The sequence below is a fragment of the Andrena cerasifolii genome, chromosome 2 (assembly GCF_050908995.1).
Source record: "Andrena cerasifolii isolate SP2316 chromosome 2, iyAndCera1_principal, whole genome shotgun sequence".
Classification (NCBI taxonomy): Eukaryota; Metazoa; Arthropoda; class Insecta; order Hymenoptera; family Andrenidae; genus Andrena; species Andrena cerasifolii.
Genome location: NC_135119.1, coordinates 1,742,526 through 1,762,872, shown reverse-complemented (window position 1 = coordinate 1,762,872; position 20,347 = coordinate 1,742,526). Strand labels below are relative to the sequence as shown.

Sequence of the window (20,347 nt, the reverse complement as noted above, 5' to 3'; positions counted from 1 at the left end):
GAGATGAAACAATTTGTTCTTAATTAAATCACTAACAAAATTGAAAATCTTAGGAATTTTTACAAAGAAAAGCTACAAAGAGATTATTTCGGTTGTCATAAACACATTCAAAATATTGTGAAGATACAGGTGGTCATTCCGCGCCAAATCGATCACTTTTTGCGAATGATGTTGGAGATTTTGATGAAACTGAAATATGATGTAATCTATGTGTAATTAGGGTGGGGTGAGGTTTAGGTATTAGGTAAATAATTAATTATTTTGCTCGGTTCGAATTTGTTTAATAAATACAGACTATCAATGTTTCCATTTGTTGCTCATTATCGTGAAGTTGAAGTGTCATTCTTCTTTTATTTTAATCAGCAAAGATTGGTCTGTTACGTGTCACGCCCTCTAGTGTTCGAGCCGCACAATTTATACACGCAAATTCTGATTAGGGGAATCCCACAGTCGGATGACTATCAGAAATTGTTGTATTGGGTGTAATTTTAAGAAGAGCAATTAAGCTCGCCGCACTCGTAACAGTCAATTCTCTTAATGTTTAAAGATCTAAGCATCTTATCAGAAGGATAATGGGTAGGTTCTGGGATCGCTGGCGCTCTAGTCCCATACGGATCCTTTCAATGGAATCAGATGGGTAATGAACGAGTAGAATTTAATGATAAACAAAACTTTAATGTTGAATTATTGGATGGAAGCAAAAGATCACAACAGAATAAAATAGAGAAAAAATCAATCAACCGTTTCATAAAATATTCCCGTATAATCGCACATAACTCCTGACTAGGGGAATTCCACAGTCGATTGACTGTCAGAAATTATCGTTAAGTACGCATTAAAACATAACAGTGACAAATAAAATGAATAAGGTAAAGACACCAGTTGTTGACCAGTTAAGAGAAATTCTTCACGTAAACAATAGTAACTACTTTCTCTGTCATTAAATAGTGACAGTCGCTGCCTAAAGATACTCTTTAAGTTTTCTAAATTATGTAATGAGAACGATTTTTTAAAAAAGCTATGTTATACAAATTTTAGAACCATTTTTTAAAGTTCAGTAACTGCTTCGGAAGTTGACCATTCTTGAAAATGAATAAGGTTTTTGGGATAAATTGTCCTTACAATATGATAGCAAACAATCATTTCACACATTAACATTGGATATGTTGGTGAATAATTCCGTTTTCACGGCAAATTGAGCCAAGGCCGTTTATGGTAATTTCTACTCAAACCATTACGGTGTCACGTCCTGGGTGGTGGGGGGTAGGTAGGATAATGACGAGAAGGGAGTTTTTGCCCCGTCGCCTCCAACGTATCGTCGCGCCCTAAGGCCGGCCGGATTACGTCGCAGTGGAGTAAACTGTGCGGGGCAGGTGGATTGGCGATTTTTGAGGATCGAGGAGGAAAAGAAGAGGTGTGTTTCGTCTTGGAACCGCCAGCCAGACTCATCAGTAGGGCTATAGCTGGCGGCCCCTGCCCTGGACACGCACGGGGACACAGAGGATATGATTTTGGAACTTGTATATATACGAATGATATTGAGAGATAGGACTAGCGGGAAAGATTAGAGACCTCTGGTGACGCTCGTTGACACTAAGTCACGTGTGGTGGGCCGCGACTTGTCACAACGGAGCCCGCACACCCTTAATCAGTGACGTTTATATATTTTTCGTAAAATTACTCTCCAATTTGTCAATACATATGTGCGCTCGGCGATATATATGTTGACGTCTTATATGATTGTTTGCTATATTATGCTAAGGACAATTTATCCCAAAATTGGATCTTTCAAGTAATTCGAAGATTTCATATTTCCCTGTTTATCGACCTGAGAAGATATCAACAAAGCAGCGCTCAAAGCTCAAGAGTCATGAGGACGGGTGAAGAATGGGGCATGACTCTGATGGACTCTGAGGACGGGTGAAAAATGCGGTTGAAAAGTTTTTTTTTAAAATGTAATTGAAAAGTTGAAGTACCAGCGTCTCGACTGGGGTTTTGTGTAGTTTTTCCGTAAATAGGACTGTGGGCGAATGTCGAAACGTTTATTATTTAATTGACGCCACAAAAATTTAAAATTTTCGTTTCTTCTTTGCATTGCGTTTCCAGGCTTCACTGCGATCCAAGAATACAATTAAACAACAATAATAAAGAAATAAATAAAATTAAAGTGTAATTTACTGTTAAATTTTTCATTACAAATTATCTTCAGCAAAACAATGTCTATAAAGTATTTATTTGCAAGGAATTCTGACTCGCTCTCGTACCATCTCGCTCGCGCATTCGGCAAGAAAGAAGCGAGAAATGATCGCTTGATATTGATGGCGATACAGTACCTATCGATATAACGGAATATCGATACTTTCCAACCAATCTATCGATACTTTGTATCGCTACTTAATGTAAACATATATTGCTGTATCGATACTTAACACATGAATATCGATATCGTTATAACTGCAGCGCAGCACGGATGGGGACACTGGCGGATACCACGCCGACGCCATCGGCATTCGGCACGATTTTGTTAGCGTCGCGACGACGCGTCGTCCAGCCTCGTCTACACTGTATTCCATATAAGAGCATACCAACGCCCCTACCGATTTGCGACCAATCTGCGCAGCTCCCACTATTACCCACGGTTTGAACCGCACGCGATTGGTCGTGGTGGCTTCCAAGCTGTGATGCCAGATCGGGGACGGGTTCCCTCAAGAATTTCCCCTACCTCGCGCACACAACGCCGGAGCTGCGTGTCTGTGAGTTGGACTCCGAAGCGCCGAGCTCACGGACACGCTGCTGCGGCGTAGTATGCGCGAGGTGGGGGAAATTCTCGAGGGAACCCGTCCCCGATCTGGCATCACAGCTCAGGCGGTATCCTGGCGGTTCGGGTCGCTGGTAGTGGGGATCCGTGGCTCCACCCTTGTCCTAATTCTCGGATATTAACAGCGGCGAGAAATAGACGCGATCTAGCGGCGCGGTGGGGAGTGAGCGTCATCGCGCTGACGCGTCGCGAGACCGGCGCGATTGGGCCCGGTTCGGTTATGTTCGGTTGCAATCACCCGAGCGCTCGACCTCTCGCTGACTCCCGGCCACGCGGTCGTGTGCTCGACACCTCGCGCTGGGACGCTACGTCACACCCCCCCCCCCTTTCTTCGGAGGATGTGTATGTAATAAATCGCGTTTCGTTCGCATTTTCGATGTACGGTTTTGTTTTATTGGTACACTGAACCTTATGCTCCCTTTACCTATCTTATTCTATTATACCTTATGCTATCTTTTCCTATCTTATTCTATTGTACCTAATGCTACCTTAACCTACCTTATACTAATTTAAGTCTAATGTTGCCGCCGACGAGGCGACGGAGATGGATGTTGCGCTCGGGTCCGTGGGCACTGATCGCCGGACTGGGACTGGGTGAAACCGATCTCACCGGCCAATATATCTGAAAAGGACTTTAGTTCGTTTTGGCTGTGCGTGTAACGCGTATATCCATATTATATTGACGAAAATTTTCTTGGAAAAGGCGGAGCAGGACGAGAAGAAGAAGAATAAGAAAATCTTACCGTTTCCGACAGATCCATAAGACGATGTTACGATATCTCCGTCATGCGTGGACCGATTTTATTGAATTTGGTCTTATTCGAAAGCTTATATGCGGTTTACATAAGAAAAATGCCTTTAAATTTAGGAAATATTGCAGGCGTGATGAGATATTAATGAAATAACTTTCAGGTAAGGTTGGATTAGCCGGGCGACGTGTAAAGGATAGCGGTAGCGACAGTCGACATATACAGGGTGTCGAACATGTATTTGGTGTCGAGACGCTACCGCGTCTCTAGATAAGTACTGACAAAAGCGCGAAACAAAACAAAATGTAATAAGCGAGTAAAACGCGAAACATTAAGGAACGACTCACTGGGCATGCGCCAGCCCGCCAATATGCCAGTATAAAAGGAGGCGCACGCAGCACCGCGGCGCATTCAAACTACATTTGATAACACGCTCCTCAGTTGATGAATGTTCAGCCCTAGAGGAAGCTTAAGTTGCACCCAGTGAGATTCAGTTCACTCCGGAGACGGTAGCGGCGGATCTCTAGTGTATAAAAGATACTGGTGCACCTCTTTGGACTATCCATTTTAAAACTATAGAACCTCGCTTTCACAAAGGCATCGAGTTCGCTCCGGAGACGGTAGCGGCCGTACTCTGCAATATATATAGATACATAGCCACGTAGCATATATATATTATAATCATAGCTGTAGGAAACATTGAATTATTATTACTATTTTATCGGTATTGTTATTGTTATTAGAGTTAAGTGTTGTTAAATAAATAGCCATTGTTAAGTTAAAAGCTTGGATTTTAATCCTTAACTCTATTACCAGCGGATCCCCACCTCTCCTACACTCGAGGGGACGCCGCTCTCCTCTCAACGCCTGCGATATTCAGTTGCCTGTCGACAACGGAACGTTACAGCATAGCAATGAAGTACTTGCTGCGTTCTTCTTGTTATGTACGATCGAATCCACGACAGTGCAACGTCTGTTATACCCAGTTTATGTAGTTTGGCTAGCAGGAGGTCATGACCTATATTGTCGAATGCTTTCGAAAAATCTATTGTTTCTATAAATACATCGCAACGGTCAAAAACAAAATAAATGATGAAGCTAATGAAGTTTTCGAGATATTCCAAGTTTAACTACTGTTTTCTGCGAATACCTTGAAAACTAACGCAGAGAGGCGGTGACATGTACCTATAGGGAAAAAGTCAAATTGGCTCAATTTCTATTCCGTCATGGTTTTGAGCGTAGGACTATGATTTGCAGATCAAAGAGTTGATATGAGCTAGTCGAGTATGGTTTCAAAGTGTTTATTTAATTTGTTATAACCAACACAGGTCTATGATACGAAATGTAGCTCACATAATTTTTTAAAATAATGCTGGATGCATTTTTTAAAATCGTATTCGACTAGCACATTTCAACTGTCCGATCTCAAAGTCACAGTTCTATGCTAAAAACTGGCGGCTTAATCAAAATTGAGCCCATTTAACTTTTTATGCGTATTCTTAATATTTAATAAATCGGAAACAGAACCTCAAATGCAATTTCGCCATTATTGATTTTCGTCTTATATTGGCATGTAGAATCCCTCTTTAAAGTTTCTGACACCTGTTACCGAACATCCTGTATAGAAATACTGATCTTTCTGGTGCATCACGTACCTATTAAGAAACACCGTGTGCATATGTATGCACTCTCTTTCACGACTCTCTATTAATCCAATCGAACATTATACAGTGCTTTCAGATGCATTAGCGAAGTCTCTTCTAATGTCAGTGAGCGACGCCGTAGAGACAAGGATTATCGCGTTAAATGCCTCCACGGGTACAGTGATCAACGCGATCTGGTTAGAAAGGAGTCCAGGAAGCGTTGGTGAACCGAAGGTCGAGACCCACGGGCTACAACCAGGGTCAACGCCGAATCCAAATTTACCATGGTTTGAAAATTCTGGGGCCTCCACGGAATTAAGGTTCGGCTAATCTGTCGTATTGATTTCAAAGTCCACTACATTTGAATCCGTTTCATGCACCCTCTCATAAAGTTCTATATGCACCAATTGCTTGAAATCGTGTCACTTTGTGAAGTTTCATCAGTATAACAAAAACATTCTTTTTAGCACTCACAAAACAACAGTTACGTAATAGTCTTGAGATTTGAATATGACATTTGTCTCGCACATCTGATTTTCAAAGACAGAGGCTCATTCTTTAAATAATATTATTTCTTCATATGTTGATAATTGCGGCCACGACTTGCCAAATTAAAATATATTCTTTGCTTTAAATAGTTCCAAGGTAATTGCCAAATAATTGAGTCAAATGTCTCATTGAGGAGACTTCACAGATTTTAATAGGTACTTGAAAAAATTATATTTTCATTCTTGTCTGCATAAATGTACAACTGATTTTTTAAATCTGTTTCAACAGTTCTTACCTGAATTATGTTAATACAAAAGGTTTGTGGAACAATGAATACCGAAAGAAACAAATGCTGAAAGTAATTGTCAGGTACCTCTTCCACTAAAATTGTCAGGGTCCTTTTTCTCTCCAAATTCTTATTAGAAAAGGTGCAACTTTAAAAATACACGTATTAAATAATTTACTACCGTTATATAATCTTTGTCTTTGCAACAATTATTATTATGTTTTCTGAAAAGTTTTCTATAGTTTTTATTGAATTTTGCACGTGGAATTCACAAGCACGAGTCTTTGTGTAAATGTAAAGACAAATAAAAGGTTTATTCATAAATCTTATATAAAATATAGTTTTGTTTATAACACTAAAAAAAACTTTTTTGTAATTATACAGATGAGGAGCCACCGCATCGATTTCAATAATTTTTTAATAAGTTGTCAGGATCATGATTTTGGACAGTTTTTTCTGTACATATAACACCTGCTCGGCTTTAGTCTTCGAGATATTCGTGAAGAAACTTTTAAGAGGCTTAACAGACAGAGCTGCACAAACTAAAATCGGAGAACTCTACGATTCTGGGCGCCGGGTCAAAGCCGAGCGTGAAGTTGTTACGTTGCTAATCACGGCATTGGTGAGGAGAAATTGCAGTACTATGCGTGCAAGCTCGTACCACACACAAACTACTGCAGTTCCCCCACCCATGCTGTGCTTAACAACGTAAAAGCACCGCGCTCGGCTCTGATCCGAGCGGCGCCCAGAATCGCAAAGAGTTCTCCGGCTCCCAATTCGACTTTTTGTGCACCTCCGCGTTACGCGCTGACCGCCAGCCCCGATCCGTGAGCCCATAGGGAGAGGTTACTGTACAGGGTCAGCATTTTATGATGCAACCCGCCCTCACGCAAACAAGAAAAATGGCAACAGCGCCTCACAGACGCATTCCACTACAACCATGCACTGGCCCGGCGTTCGGATAGCTGCTAGCGACCGCTGGACAGCAGTGATGCCGAGCTTCGAGAATTTTAGGATGGTCTCTTTCAAATTAACGTCGCAAAGAGCTATTGGGAATTTCCCGGCCCAGATAATCGAGCCGCGCGTTCCCCTTTTATGATCGGTTTACCACTCGCACCCCAGATTACTGTAATGAGGTTTGAAAACAATGTCGACTTTAGAATTTTAGCTACGACAAAGTTGACCGCGGCGATATACCTCTGTATGGAGAGATTTTTCGTCACCTGCGTGTAAAGACACAATAATGGCGCATCGTTCCAAAAAATTACATTAACGGAAGCCGGTATAGGCGTGGCGTTGAGTAGCTAAAATGTTAAAACATTCAGACACAAAAATTGTAGAAAAGAATTCAAACACCGCTACAATCAAATACGCGTCCCATTAGTTACCCGTTACGTCCGATCTATGCATGCACTACATTAAGGATAAAATCATAATAAAGAAAATCAGAACATTAGATTCCGAGGTTTGCAGAACTAACACATAATTTAATAAAAATTTAATGTCTCAATTTATGAAAGTAATGATACAGAAACAACTAGCCTATTGTTTATCAACATCATGAATTTTAAAAAGAGCATTAAATACAATATCAAATAAACGGTTTGCAAAAGCTTTTCACAAAAATTATGGTTAAGAAATTGATAAAAGAAAAATTAAGTAAACGTAAAATGTGTTAAATTATCCAAAATTAAAAGGGAGTAATTTTTCCTAATTTTTCGTCGCAAATTGCATTCCGATATCTTTTATAGTTCAAAAGTTATACGAAAAAGGCCCCAAATTCTTCAAGCCGGGCCGGGAAATACCGCATAGCTCTTTGCGACGTTAATTTGAAAGAGACCACCCCAAATTTTTCGAAGCTCGGGCCGGTGCATGGTTGTAGTGGAATGCGTCCGTGAGGCGCTGTTGCCATCGGACCTGCTCGCGCGAGCGCGGGTTTCAAGATAAAATGCTGACTCTGTATTATCAATCTTATATAAATATTTTCCTAATACTATTTCTTAATTTATGGATTGGCAATTGTATAAAAAGAATCTAATACAGATGAATTTTTTTTAAACGCATTTTTACAAAAATGTAACTTATGATTACACTGTTCGACACGATTTTTGGTCCGCAATTCCTGCTGGGTGATTCTTGTTGATTTGTTCGCCCTGAATACGAATCCGCAAGCAGAATTGCTCTATCACCCTTAGTTTTTGAAAAAACAGGCGTTTTTGTAAAAACACACGATTTTAGGCAAAAGTGAGGTATTGCGTGAAAACTAAGAACGCTAGAAAGTTCAACTTAGTCTCAAAAGATAAAGGAGAGTTTCCTGAATCTATGCGTGTATATAGTTAATACATTTGAGTGTTTGAAATGGTTGTAAATAGCCATCAAGATTAGAAAACATGTCGATGTGCATGGTTTACACGCAATATTTTTGCATGTTTACGAAAAATTGTTTACATAGCCCGATAACGCTACTCAGCATCGGATTCTGTAGACATTTCTGAAGAAGAAACCATCCAGGGAAAGTGTCGGGACGGTTTTTAACTCGAACTGGTCGAGAAAATATCCATCGGCAACGCATTTACTGTGTTTTGCCGCCTGTTGTCCATTGCTCGCCTGGCGCGACTCACCAGGACCGTCTCTACGCGTAATCGACGTCGGTGGTATATGTATACCGTTCAGTGGGCACCAACTTTCCATATGTATCATCATTATTTTTTTCGTGTATTCATTATTTCATTATTCCCAGAATTGTATAGAACCTTCTAATCAATTTCAAATGGTGAAAATTCTGACTGACGCTCAGTTAGAAACATTTTTTAAATTTTGTTAAACTGCAGAAAAAATGAAAAATGACCTGTAGCATCGCTGACGCAAACGAGTTTAAAAGTGTTTACGTGCTGCTTTACGTTTATATGTCGCGTCCTTCTTGTCGTTCATAAGCGTCCAATAATTGTCCGAAAACATTGCAACCATTGTAACGTTCTCTAACGAGGCGTTGCCGTTAATTACAGGAAATTCCACGAATAGAGCGGTTACCCGTGGAATTGTGGGATTTGGTTCGGTTGGCGTGCGATTAAGAAATGAATTTCAAGAACCGAGAGTCCTCCGTTTAATAATAATAACAAAAATAGTTTATTCAAAAATAGGTTTTGACTCTAGGTCGAAATGGAACATAACAATACTACACTGAGTCTTGTGAACTATGATGATAAATTAATTGAACACAAGATAATTACGTAACGACGTATCGGTCGGTAATAAAGAATACCTTTTGATTTCGGTTTCGGCGCTAAGTCGGTAATAGAGAATATCGTTTGATGTTCGGTAACGACGCTAAATCGGTAATAAAGAATATCGTTTGATTTCTGTTACGACGCTAAATCGGTAATAAAGAATATATTTCGATTTCGGTTTCGAATAGTTAATTAATATTAATCTTAGTATAAGTGTACGATACCAAATCGCAAATTGAACAGAAATGTCTCGACATGAAGTTTGTATAATGTGTAATAGAAGAAATGACGCTTCGGTCGATTTAGAATGTTAAGTTGAGAAAATTGAGAGGATTCCTTCTCTCGGAGTTGTATTGGCTTCCTGTTGCCTATCAGCTGACCCACGCTTTCTAGGATTGTTGCCAAGGGGCTAATTAAAGGGGCCTCGTTATGCTGCTGGTTCGATGGCAGAACCAAGAAGTCTGCTCTTCACTGCTGGCGGGACTATATTTATACTCCTCGCTGGTACTTGGCCCACACCAATCACTCGTTGCGCGATTACGCGCACCAATTGGATTTTATATCCGGTTCGCGCCACTCGCGCACTATACAGTATTTCCTCGTTAGCGACTCGATTTTGTGTACACGATACCGACTCTTCGCTATCCCCACCACTTTTGTCTCACTCTTGCCCGGCGAAAGCTGGAGCGAGATGGAACGAGAGCGAGCGAGAGGCACTGAAAGCGAGCGAGGACGGTACGAGACCGACGACGCATTGATGTTTTGTCTCGCTCCGTCTTTCGGACGCCTGACATTCTGTCCTTTGCGCTTGCGCCCATCGCGCACGCTCGCCGCGCACGCAGTGTTCCATCTCGCTCCCCCCTCCGGCCAGAAAGAAGCGAGAAACGAACACTCGGAATTAGGGTTCTGTTCACGATACCGACTCAACGCCGGTCCCGACCAGCGAGTCGCTAACGAGACAATACTGTACTCAGTTTATTCGGCGTCCGGTTGTCGTATGTTCCGCGCACGCGCGCACTATCCGTTCGCGGCACACAATTTCACTTGTCGAGTGAATGGCACTGCGCATGCGTTCGCGTCACTCTGTTCGCAAGCTTCCGGGTGTTTAACTTATAGCTAACATTGAAAAGCTTAGGTATAATATAAAGATAATTAACAATTAATGTAATAAGAAAGGAAAAATTGACGGTGGTTCGTAACGGTACGTTACACCATATCCTTACCCTGGTATCACTTTTCCATTTTGTAAACATCTTGATGGAAATGTTCTCCTTGTTCGTCGCTCACATCACCAAGATTTGACGGGAAATTTTCAGATGGGAGTGTAAGAAGTGCATTTTAACGACATATTACAGCCCAGATTTTGACAGGATTTTAAAAGTTGATTTACAATAGAAACATAGTTCTTTTATTTCTGTTTACCGAGGAAATTATCTGTAGTTTTTTTAAAACAGCACCATACTTTTCTTTCCAAAGTATTTAATTTCGTTGGAAAATTTTCATCTTTCAGTAAAGTCCTGATCTGGGGTCCAACAAATATTCCTTCTTTTCTTTTTACATCAGGTACGGAGATTGTTTAAAATAGAGACTGATCGGGAAAAGTTTGTTTAAATCCGTGAATAGTATCCATGAATACATGAAAAAAATGAGGATGATACATATAGAAAGTCTGTGCCCACTGAACGGTACCGTTGGCGTCGATTATGCGTAGTGACGGCCCTGACGAGTCACGGCGGGCGAGCAATGGCCGCCAGGAGGCGAAACACCGGGAACACGTTGCCGATGGATATTTTCTTGACTAAGGTCGTGTTCAGACATATTGGCCGGTGAGTTTCGTGAGGGGTATTCTCCCATCACACCGCTTGCCTGCCTCGGTGCTCCTTTTCTCTACGTTCTCACTCTCTCTCGGGCTAGGCCTGCTCGTCGCGTGGTGGGGATTCGATGCCCGTTTCTTTTTTGCTCTCGTTCCATCTCGCTCTCGCCTTCGCAGAACAAGAGCGAGTCAGAAGTGGTGGGGATAGCGCCAAGCTCCTGACGTGTAGGCAAAACCGAGTTCTTAGCGTAGAAATACATACATCAGAATAGGTGTGCGTTAGCTCCGAACAAATTCAGGAGCATTATTGGTCAGAACATTGATTCCTTCTCGATAGTTTCATCTCGTATTGGTTTACGCATAGCTTCGTAACGCACACAACTACTACGCTAAGAATAAACAACAGCCACACGGCTTCCTTCAGGCGGATCCGAGCAGCGTTCCCGTTACCCCACCATACCCTTCGGGGGCCCGGCAACTTCAACTGCCAATCCACGATCGTCAGGTGGTGGTGGCTGATTTCTCGTCGCGCGCTGCTCGCGAAACCGAACTCACCGGCCAATATATCTGAACACGAGCTTAGTGTGGTCCTTACATGCAACTTTCGATTTTTTGTGTCTCATTCCTTAAAAATATAACACTTGGTAAGAAAATAGTTTCTACAAAGTTTCAAAGGGATTGGACAACTGGAAGCTGTGCCGCATTTGTGTTAAAATTCTGAAATTTTAGTGATTTCACGTCAATTTTGCACATCATTGTGTTCTGTTATTATACAGTATGTCCGCGAGAATACTAAACAACAGGATATCTCCTAACGTATTGGAGATAAAGGGGGGGGGTCAAGGGGTCAAATTTATTAGCGAAGGCGATTTTTTTTCTGATTATTATTTAAAAAGCTATGATGGTCAAGTTCGATTTTTTAAATGGAACTACTTTTTTTTTTAGAAAATCTATTGATAGTGCGTTCCAAGACAAATTCAATAACCTTTAATGTATGCACCTTATTTCCACTGGTTTCCGAGATATTGCGCTTGCAAATTTACTGATTTTCACTGGAAGAAAACCCGCTGGAATAGCAAGCACGGCGAGTGGTCTTGTTGGTGCCACGGATTGCACGCGTTGGGCATTGCCTGTTGAAACAGATACCTACCTGTCAAAGGTCTACGCCAGGAGTGGGAATGCGAATTTTTATAAAACAAACGTTTTTGTCCACGTTTGTCCAACAAATTTTTGGTTTGTCCACCCGTCAAAAAAAAGTTATAAAGAAAATAGAAAAAATGCACAGCACTGCCATGAAAACTTTTTTAATGATTTGTCAGTAGGAAATAACTGTCCACCAAAGTTTTCGTTTAGTGAAACAAGTTAACCTGTTCGGTTTTTACCCAAATATGCCAGATGTGAGAAAGAGGCCACCAATATAGCAATTGCACATCTACCACCAATACACCCCGCGGAGAGGCACAGGAAGAAAAGGTGTAGCCCATTGATTTCGCGTGATCCCGCCTGCAAATTACAGACGCATCCCTTATCTCCTAAGTATAAACACGCGCCCGAATTGCAAAACAAGAGCACGCGTTGACGTATTCCGTGCGAGAGAACGGTGGGCCGGAGAGTGGAGATATTGCCGTGAAGGGGGCCTCTTTAAGAGAGTGGCTGTTTGGGAGTGATGCAAGGCAGATTGGTTATGTATGGACCAGTCAGACGTCAAGCTTGCGGAATACGAGAATGTGTGCTTCTGTTTTGATATTCCAACGCGTGTTTATACTCGAGAAATAATGGCATGCGTCTTTAATTTGAAGTGAGGGCCATGCAGGCGGGACCACGCGCAGGCAGCGGACTAGCCCGTTTCTTCCTGTGTCTCACCGCGAGGCGTACTGTTGTACCAGTGTACATCTTCAGAGTAATTTCTTTTCCTACTCCATTGTCAGGGAAACATTTTTCGATCTACCATAAAAACATCTTATTTTGTTAGTGGAGGAAAATGCCACATCTGATTCTCACAAATTAATCAGGCTGATCGGCCAGAGCAGCGATGCCCTGATGGGCGGTCCGAGGACGCTAGCATCCATAGCGTGTTCTACGAGCCACGCGGAAAACGGCGCTCGAAGCCAATGAAGCTGTGGGCATGCAACGGATGGGGTAAACTCTAGTAGTGTACCCTTAGTCCCTAAGGGTGACGTTCCACGCCACGTAGCTCGGCGAGTCGGCGAGCCACGCGCCGTGGAACTTCACCTTAAGGTTACGAGCCTACACACGCTCTACTAGAGTTTTCCTTATCCGTTGCATGCCCGCCGCTTCGTTACCTTCGACCACCCGTTTCCGCGCGGCTCGTAGAAAAAGCTATGGATGCTCGTGTCTAACCCAGGCCGCCCATCGGGGCATCGCTGGGCCAGAGCGTCTCGCCAGGGTCACGGTTTATGACCATATTGTCCCGCGAGTCGGCGCGGAGGTTAACAACAGTACCTACGTGCTGGTCCGAAGCTATCGTACGTACTACCCACCGACACAGCAATATACGGATTAAGGGGTAGATACGGGTAATGCAGCGCGCTGTATACCGATACAATCTGGCCCGAAAAATGGGTTTGGCAAATTACGTTTTTCGTCCTTATGTGACCAGATTTTAGGCTGGGTGAGGTCTCATTGGATGAAGGAAGATTGAATTCAGTCCGCTCTGGTCATGGCTTAACGAGATTGTATTGATATCTAATAATACGAGTGCCCAAAGTAGAGAAAAAATCGACAAAATACACTCGCAGATTCCAAGTACTTATAGGTCACTAAACATCACTAAAAGAATTTTGTGATGCAAACGATGGCCAGAGCGGGCTGCATTGAACCTTCCTCTTTCGAATAAACCTTTATTCAGCTGAAAATCTTGTCATAAATGGTCGAAAAATTTAGTCAACGTGACAAATTTAGTTCAGGTAGTGGATACGAGATGGTGCCTACTCGGGAGAACTGCCAACATGGAATCAGCAAAACTGAAGTGTTAGCTGGATGCATGTGCCACATTAAACGCGTGATATAGACAATGTATGCATTTTCGTACAATTGTAGGTTAGGTTATATACATTTTAGGCATACAGTGACTAGGAATTGCTTGGAACTGTGTACATTTACTAAATTAACGCTTTTATTGTAACACATACGTCACTTGAAATCACTGTCGAATTTATGTTATAATTATATGGCCACATTTTTTAAAATAAAAAAAGGAGAGATTCGAACTTTTTTACTAATTCTGGTAAATATTGATTTACTGATATCATATTTTCAGAATGTGGAAGTTACAGCTATTAGTCGCAATTATTGCTCTTATTATTCTTCTTCCGACTATTGTATAAAACATATAACAAGGAAATGTCTACAAACCGGTCAACAGTTGACTCCCTGATTTTGTTTGTAATTCTTTATGGTCCTATGCAGAGATGGGCATTATTTAAATAAAAGGATATACTTCCGAATGGCCCCAGTGGCCGATCGACGCGAGTTTTGGGGGAGAGGTGGGGAAGGGATGTGTGCCCTAAATCTAAAATTCTACATAGCTTCGGGTATTTATTAGTTCCCTTTTGTTTATTCGAAGGCTTTTCATCTTGAGCTTCGAATAATTTTTCATCTCTCATTGTATCTTTATCGTAAGGTCGTATTCAGATATATTGACCGGTCGAGTCGTTTTCACAAACAGCGATCGAGAAGAAATCAGCCACCACCATCTGACGATCGTGGATTTGTTAGTGGATGAGTTGCGTGGCCCCCAAAGGGTAACGGGAATGCTGTTCAGCTCCGTCTGAACGTAGCCGTGTGGCTGTTATTTATTCTTATTGTTAGCGTAATAGATGTGTGCGTTACGAAGCTATGCGTAGACCAATACGAGTTGAAGCTATCGAGAAAGAATCAATATTCTGACCAATAAAGTTCCTGAATTTTTTCGAACGTAACGCACACCTATTCTGCTGTATGCATTTCTACGCTAAGAACTCGGTTTGGCCTACACGTCAGGAGCTTGGCGCTGTCCCTACCATTTCTGACTTGCTCTTGTTCTGCGAAGGCGTGAACGAGATGAAAGGGGAGCATGAAAGAAACGAGAAAGTGTTGGGGATGCTTTACTCTGTATATACGTACCTTACGGGCACTGAATCCCCACCGCGCAACGAGCAAGCCGAGCCCGAGAGAGAGAGAGTGAGAACGTTGAGAAAAGGAGCACCGAGCAGGCAAGCGGTGTGGTGGGAGACTACGCCTCACGAAACTCACCGGCCAATATATGTGAACACGACCTTTTGAGGTATCACCATCTATAACAGAGGTGCAAAAAGAGCCGCTCGGAACCGGAGGTCTCTTTGCGATTCTGGGCGTCTTGTCAGAGCCGAGCGCAGAGCGGTTAAGGTTTATATCGTCGTCGCGAGGATTGCACGCGAGGCACGCCTCGTTTCATTGGTAACCACAGCATGCATGGGAGAAACTGCAGTATTGTATGTGTGTGGTACGAGCCTGCATGCATATACCGTCGTGTAGAGCTGTGGAGTACTCGGAAAAAGCGAGCGGTTCGAAACAACCGAGTAGTTCGAAGAAAGCCGAGAACTCGAATTTTTTCGAGCGGCTCGAAGAGAACCGAGTGGGCCGAAAGAACCGAGCGAGCCGAAAAACCGAGCAGGCCCACAGTGCGTTGCTCAATGGACAAAAATCTAAAAATCAATATTTTATTGCGATGATTTTTAAGATGACCGTAATCCAAACTCTTTATTTGTATATGAACACTCGAAAGAAAACAAAATAAGAGCCCTCAACACTCAGAAAACACGTTAGTATTGAGAGAATCTATTTAACGTATTTCCATGATGTATTTAGTTTAGTTCTGGCTTATACCTCAAAGCCACCTACATTATTAACATTAAACATAAATAAAAATAATTTTCAATGGATCATTTAACTGAAGGTACTACATACTCGTTATTTTGATCGTGAAACGATTTTTTTTACTTACTTTAAATTCAGTTTTATTGTCTCGAAGTTACACATCTAATAAATTGCTGAATTATATGTTTCCAAACTTTAACCTTACTTTTCTCGAAAAAGGTAAAAGACGTCTTGGGGTTTATGTTGGAAAAAATTTCTGGAACAGTCCTTAATATTATCATACAAAAAAATTTGCACATGTTTGCACTTTGTTTAGTTATAGTATTTTTTTAGAAACACGTTCAATGAGGATAAACCAAGAAATTTTTGAAAAGTTGTTTTGTTCTGCACCAGCAGACAAACAAATGGAAGTTCTAAACATCCGATCTGTTTTTTTTTCAATTGTTTATATGATACCTATCATTTGACTTTTCCATCCTGGATACTGACTTCAGTTTTAAAATAACTGTCAAACGCGGTACACGTGAAACAAATAATTTGATACTAAAATGTTTCGAACAAAAGTTAGTCAGTATTCAGTTGACAACAAATTGCAAAAGTAAATATATTGATAAAAAAAACTTTTTATTCAAAAAAATCGAGATCACCTCAATTTTTTTTAATGCAACTGTATATTTTTTTCTACGCCAATCAATGCATCTATATATTCTGGTTAAAAAAGTATTGGGATATATAGGTCGAAAACTGATTAGTTCAGAAGTTATGATTCTTGTCCCGACTTCCCATTCATTCAACGCACTATGGGGCCGAAAGAACCGAGCGGGCCGAAAGTACCGAGTGGGCCGAAAGAACCGAGCATTCCGGGTATGTCGAATAGTTTGAAGCTTGAATATTTCGAATATTTTTATATAATATGTTTATCTACTGGATTATGGTTCGTAATTAAAATGTAAACTGCAAATGAAAATATTCTGTAACTATAGAAATTCATTTTTGCGTATGTATGATTTAATAATATTTCTTCTTGCGCTTTCCTTTATTTTTCTTTCTTTTTTGCCTTTTCCACATGGATTATATTTCTGTTGAGTCACAGTTAACAAAGGCTGTTACCCGTTAAAAAAATGAATAAGTATAAATAAATAAAGAATTCAAATAGTCAAAATTAAGATTATCAGTTTTTCCATATGGGTCTAGATGAAATCTGAATGTTTGCTAAATATGACAACTGCACGGCGTGTACTTTAGAAACAAAGCGAGGTGGCCATTCATGATGTGTCAAAGTTTTTGTTGGACATTGCCCACTACTGAAGACACTGCTGAATTCGACGGCCTGGACGACTTCGAGGATGACATTAATGAAAATTTTTAAAAAATTAATCTCCACACCTTTCCGTAGAAAAATAGTTACTATTATTAATTCCCTGTCTTAAGTTACCTACTATTTCCATATTCAATTATTATTTTGATTAAAGTTTCTTAGTGTGTAACTAAAGGAATGAAAATAAATTTTAATTTTGACTCTGTGAATTCTTTATTTATTTATACATATTCATTTTTTTAACGTGTAACAGCCTTTGTTAACAGTGACTCGACAGAAATATAATCCATACGGAAAAGAAAAAAGAGAAAGAAAAATAAAGGAAAGCGCAAGAAGAAATATTATTAAATCATACATACGCGAAAAATTATTTTCAATAGTTAGAGAATATTTTCATTTGCAGTTTACATTTTAATTACTCACATTATTACGAATCATTATCGCGTAGATAAACATATGTATTCTAAAATTTTCGAAACATTCAAGCTTCAAACTACACCGCATACTCGGACTGATCGGTTCTTCCGGCCCGCTCGGTTGTTTCGGCCCGTTCGGTTCTCTTCGAGCCGCTCGAAAAAATTCGAGTTCTAGGTAATATTCGAGCCGCTCGGTTTTCTTCGAGTCTCTCGAAAAAAATCGAGTTCTCGGTTTTCTTCGAGCCACTCGGTTCTTTCGAGCCGCTCGCTTTTTTCGACTACTCGGCTCGGCTCGGAATCCGAGTCTCGGCTCGGTTCGAATTTCAAGCTACTTGAATATTTTTTCTCTATCCCTGCTTCTAAATGTGCTGCCCGCTCTTCTATTCTCGTTCACCATCTGTAACTTCCCTTGTCTTTCGGTTCTCTCTCTCTCACTCCTCTGTTGTTGTCTGGCTGGCTTTATATCTGCCAGATAATGTTTTGTGGTTAGGTTGCAAAACAGCAGTTATGCTGAATCTCGCCCATTTGTCACTTAATTATCTATTCTCCCTGTCATTTAAGAAGGAACCTGCCGACCGTCGAGTTTAGACCGATTCTGCGCAGGATGACGTTCATTGGCGCCGGGAGAAGCCACTATTAGTTGTACCCCCACCATCGCTTTTTCGGAGCCAATGAGCTCATTCTACATGCGCGAAACGGGTTCCTTCTTAAATGACACGCAGAATATGTAATTTTGTGGTGAATAAAGACGAATTATTAGTATTATTATTATATCCGAGTACTCGAACAGCCCTGCCGTCTTGTAGTTATGCCCACCCTTTGCTGTGATTAGCAATGTAACAACTCCACTCTCGGCTCTGTCCCGGCGCTCAAAATCGCGAAGAGGTCTCCGGATCCGAGCGACTCTGTGTGCACCTCTGCATTAAAGAATACTACTTACAAGGGAAGAACCCGAACTCGAAAATTAAAAAGATTCTGAAACTTTATAAATATGTAGGGAATGTCCGCCTGATTGAACGCAATTTTTGTTTGCTGCCCAAATTTACTCGAAGGGGGTGAAATTAATCCCTGAAAATTCGGTTATTTTCCGATTTTGTGTTATAACTCGCAAACTCTAAGAGATAGAAAACAAGTTTCAAGACAAAACTTACTTCTTTTAATTAGATCTACCATTTGGTAAAAAATATATTTTGGAGTTCACGAGTTATAACACAAAATCGGAAAATATCCGGATTTTCAGGGGTCAAATATACCCTCTTAGAGCGAATTTGGGCAGCAAACAAAAATTGGGTTGTAATCAGGAGGAAATTCCCAACATATTCACAAAGTTTTAGAATTTTTTGAATTTCTTCCCTTGTTAGGCATTTGAAACGCGAACTAGCAGACAAATATCGAATGGCTTAAACCTACATAGGTAACAGCTGAATGTCAAGTTTAATCTTATTATACCTGGCTATTTTTAAAGATGACCATAAAGTAGATGATGTTACACGTTTAATAATTAGTGTGTTTATCTGTACATTGCTTATTGAAAGGCTGAATAATCTCATATGCACGCATACGCACTGAAAGTACCTTTCCGTTTTGCACCTCACCCTTCATACTTTACTTTAATTTTCTCTTCTCGGTAAAAGATACAATTAATGCAAGTAAAGATTTTGGATATCATAATTTCTAAACTCTTGTTACCACTTACAATTAGTAAACGGCACTTTGTTACGTTCCCCGTATTAGTTACTAGACGTTAAAATTGTATTTCATCTATCTTAAGATATGAACAAAACTAATTAGGTATTGCTTTTTCTACTAAATACTATGACTTTTACGCACATGTTGTGTGACTTCAATTCAAGACAGCAGCAGGTGCAAGCATTTTTCCGAGAAGAGAATTAACATCTTATAGGCGCTCCACGATCATTCATCATCCTTCATCATCCCGTATGAGCGTCAAGTCATAGAAACTCGATACGCGAAAATATAGAAATGGAATCGTTTTACTGGTTTAACCCTCTGGTTCCATCAAAATACCGTACTCACTATGAGTACCACACATTGTCTGAATGTTTCAATATTCAAAAATTGATATAGGGAATAATAAGATGACACGTATCTATAAACAGCACTTTATTGGAAAAGATGAATGTCATAAAAAAGAATGATACTACGAATATTTAACATAATAATAAGTTGTAATAATCGCAGGTACAAAGTAAAAAATGCAATGTTATTGTTTACTTAAAGATTATTCATTTTAATATTTATTTACTTTAAGTACACAAATCTAATGAAAATGTTTTTCAATAAAATGAGTATAAAGAATAATCAACTTTGTACTTACAAGACTATACAGATAACATGGTAGGAAGTATCAATAATGTTGATGAGTTTATTTAGAAAGAAGCAACAACATAGTGAATATTATTAATCAATTAAAAAACATATTACTTACGAATTTAAAAATACATTCCTTAATAATCATGTATCGTATTAGATATCACGATGACGAAAATTATCAATAATATTTGCTATATATAAAGGATGAACATGATTTTTATTTAGGAAGGGGATATAAACGCTTAAACAGATATCAAGGATAATCAATACGCTACCGGTACACCCTTAGAAGCGTTTTGCTCTATTTGTGCAACACGAGAGTATTTACAGCATGCATCGTAAAACTATTTAACTGTCAAATATAAAGTAGAAGAATTGTTTCAATTACTATATGCAA

General features: G+C 40.3%; 1 protein-coding gene across 2 annotated transcripts in view; it reads left to right on the top strand.

Moving 5' to 3' along the window:
• Positions 1-20,347, top strand: part of LOC143378482 (putative G-protein coupled receptor CG31760) — a 187,622-nt gene that overhangs the window by 81,175 nt on the left and 86,100 nt on the right. For both annotated transcript variants that reach the window (XM_076830256.1, XM_076830257.1), the window contains one exon: positions 5,299-5,530. In XM_076830256.1, the coding sequence (XP_076686371.1) occupies positions 5,299-5,530 (232 nt within the window). The remainder of the gene's footprint in view (positions 1-5,298; positions 5,531-20,347) is intronic.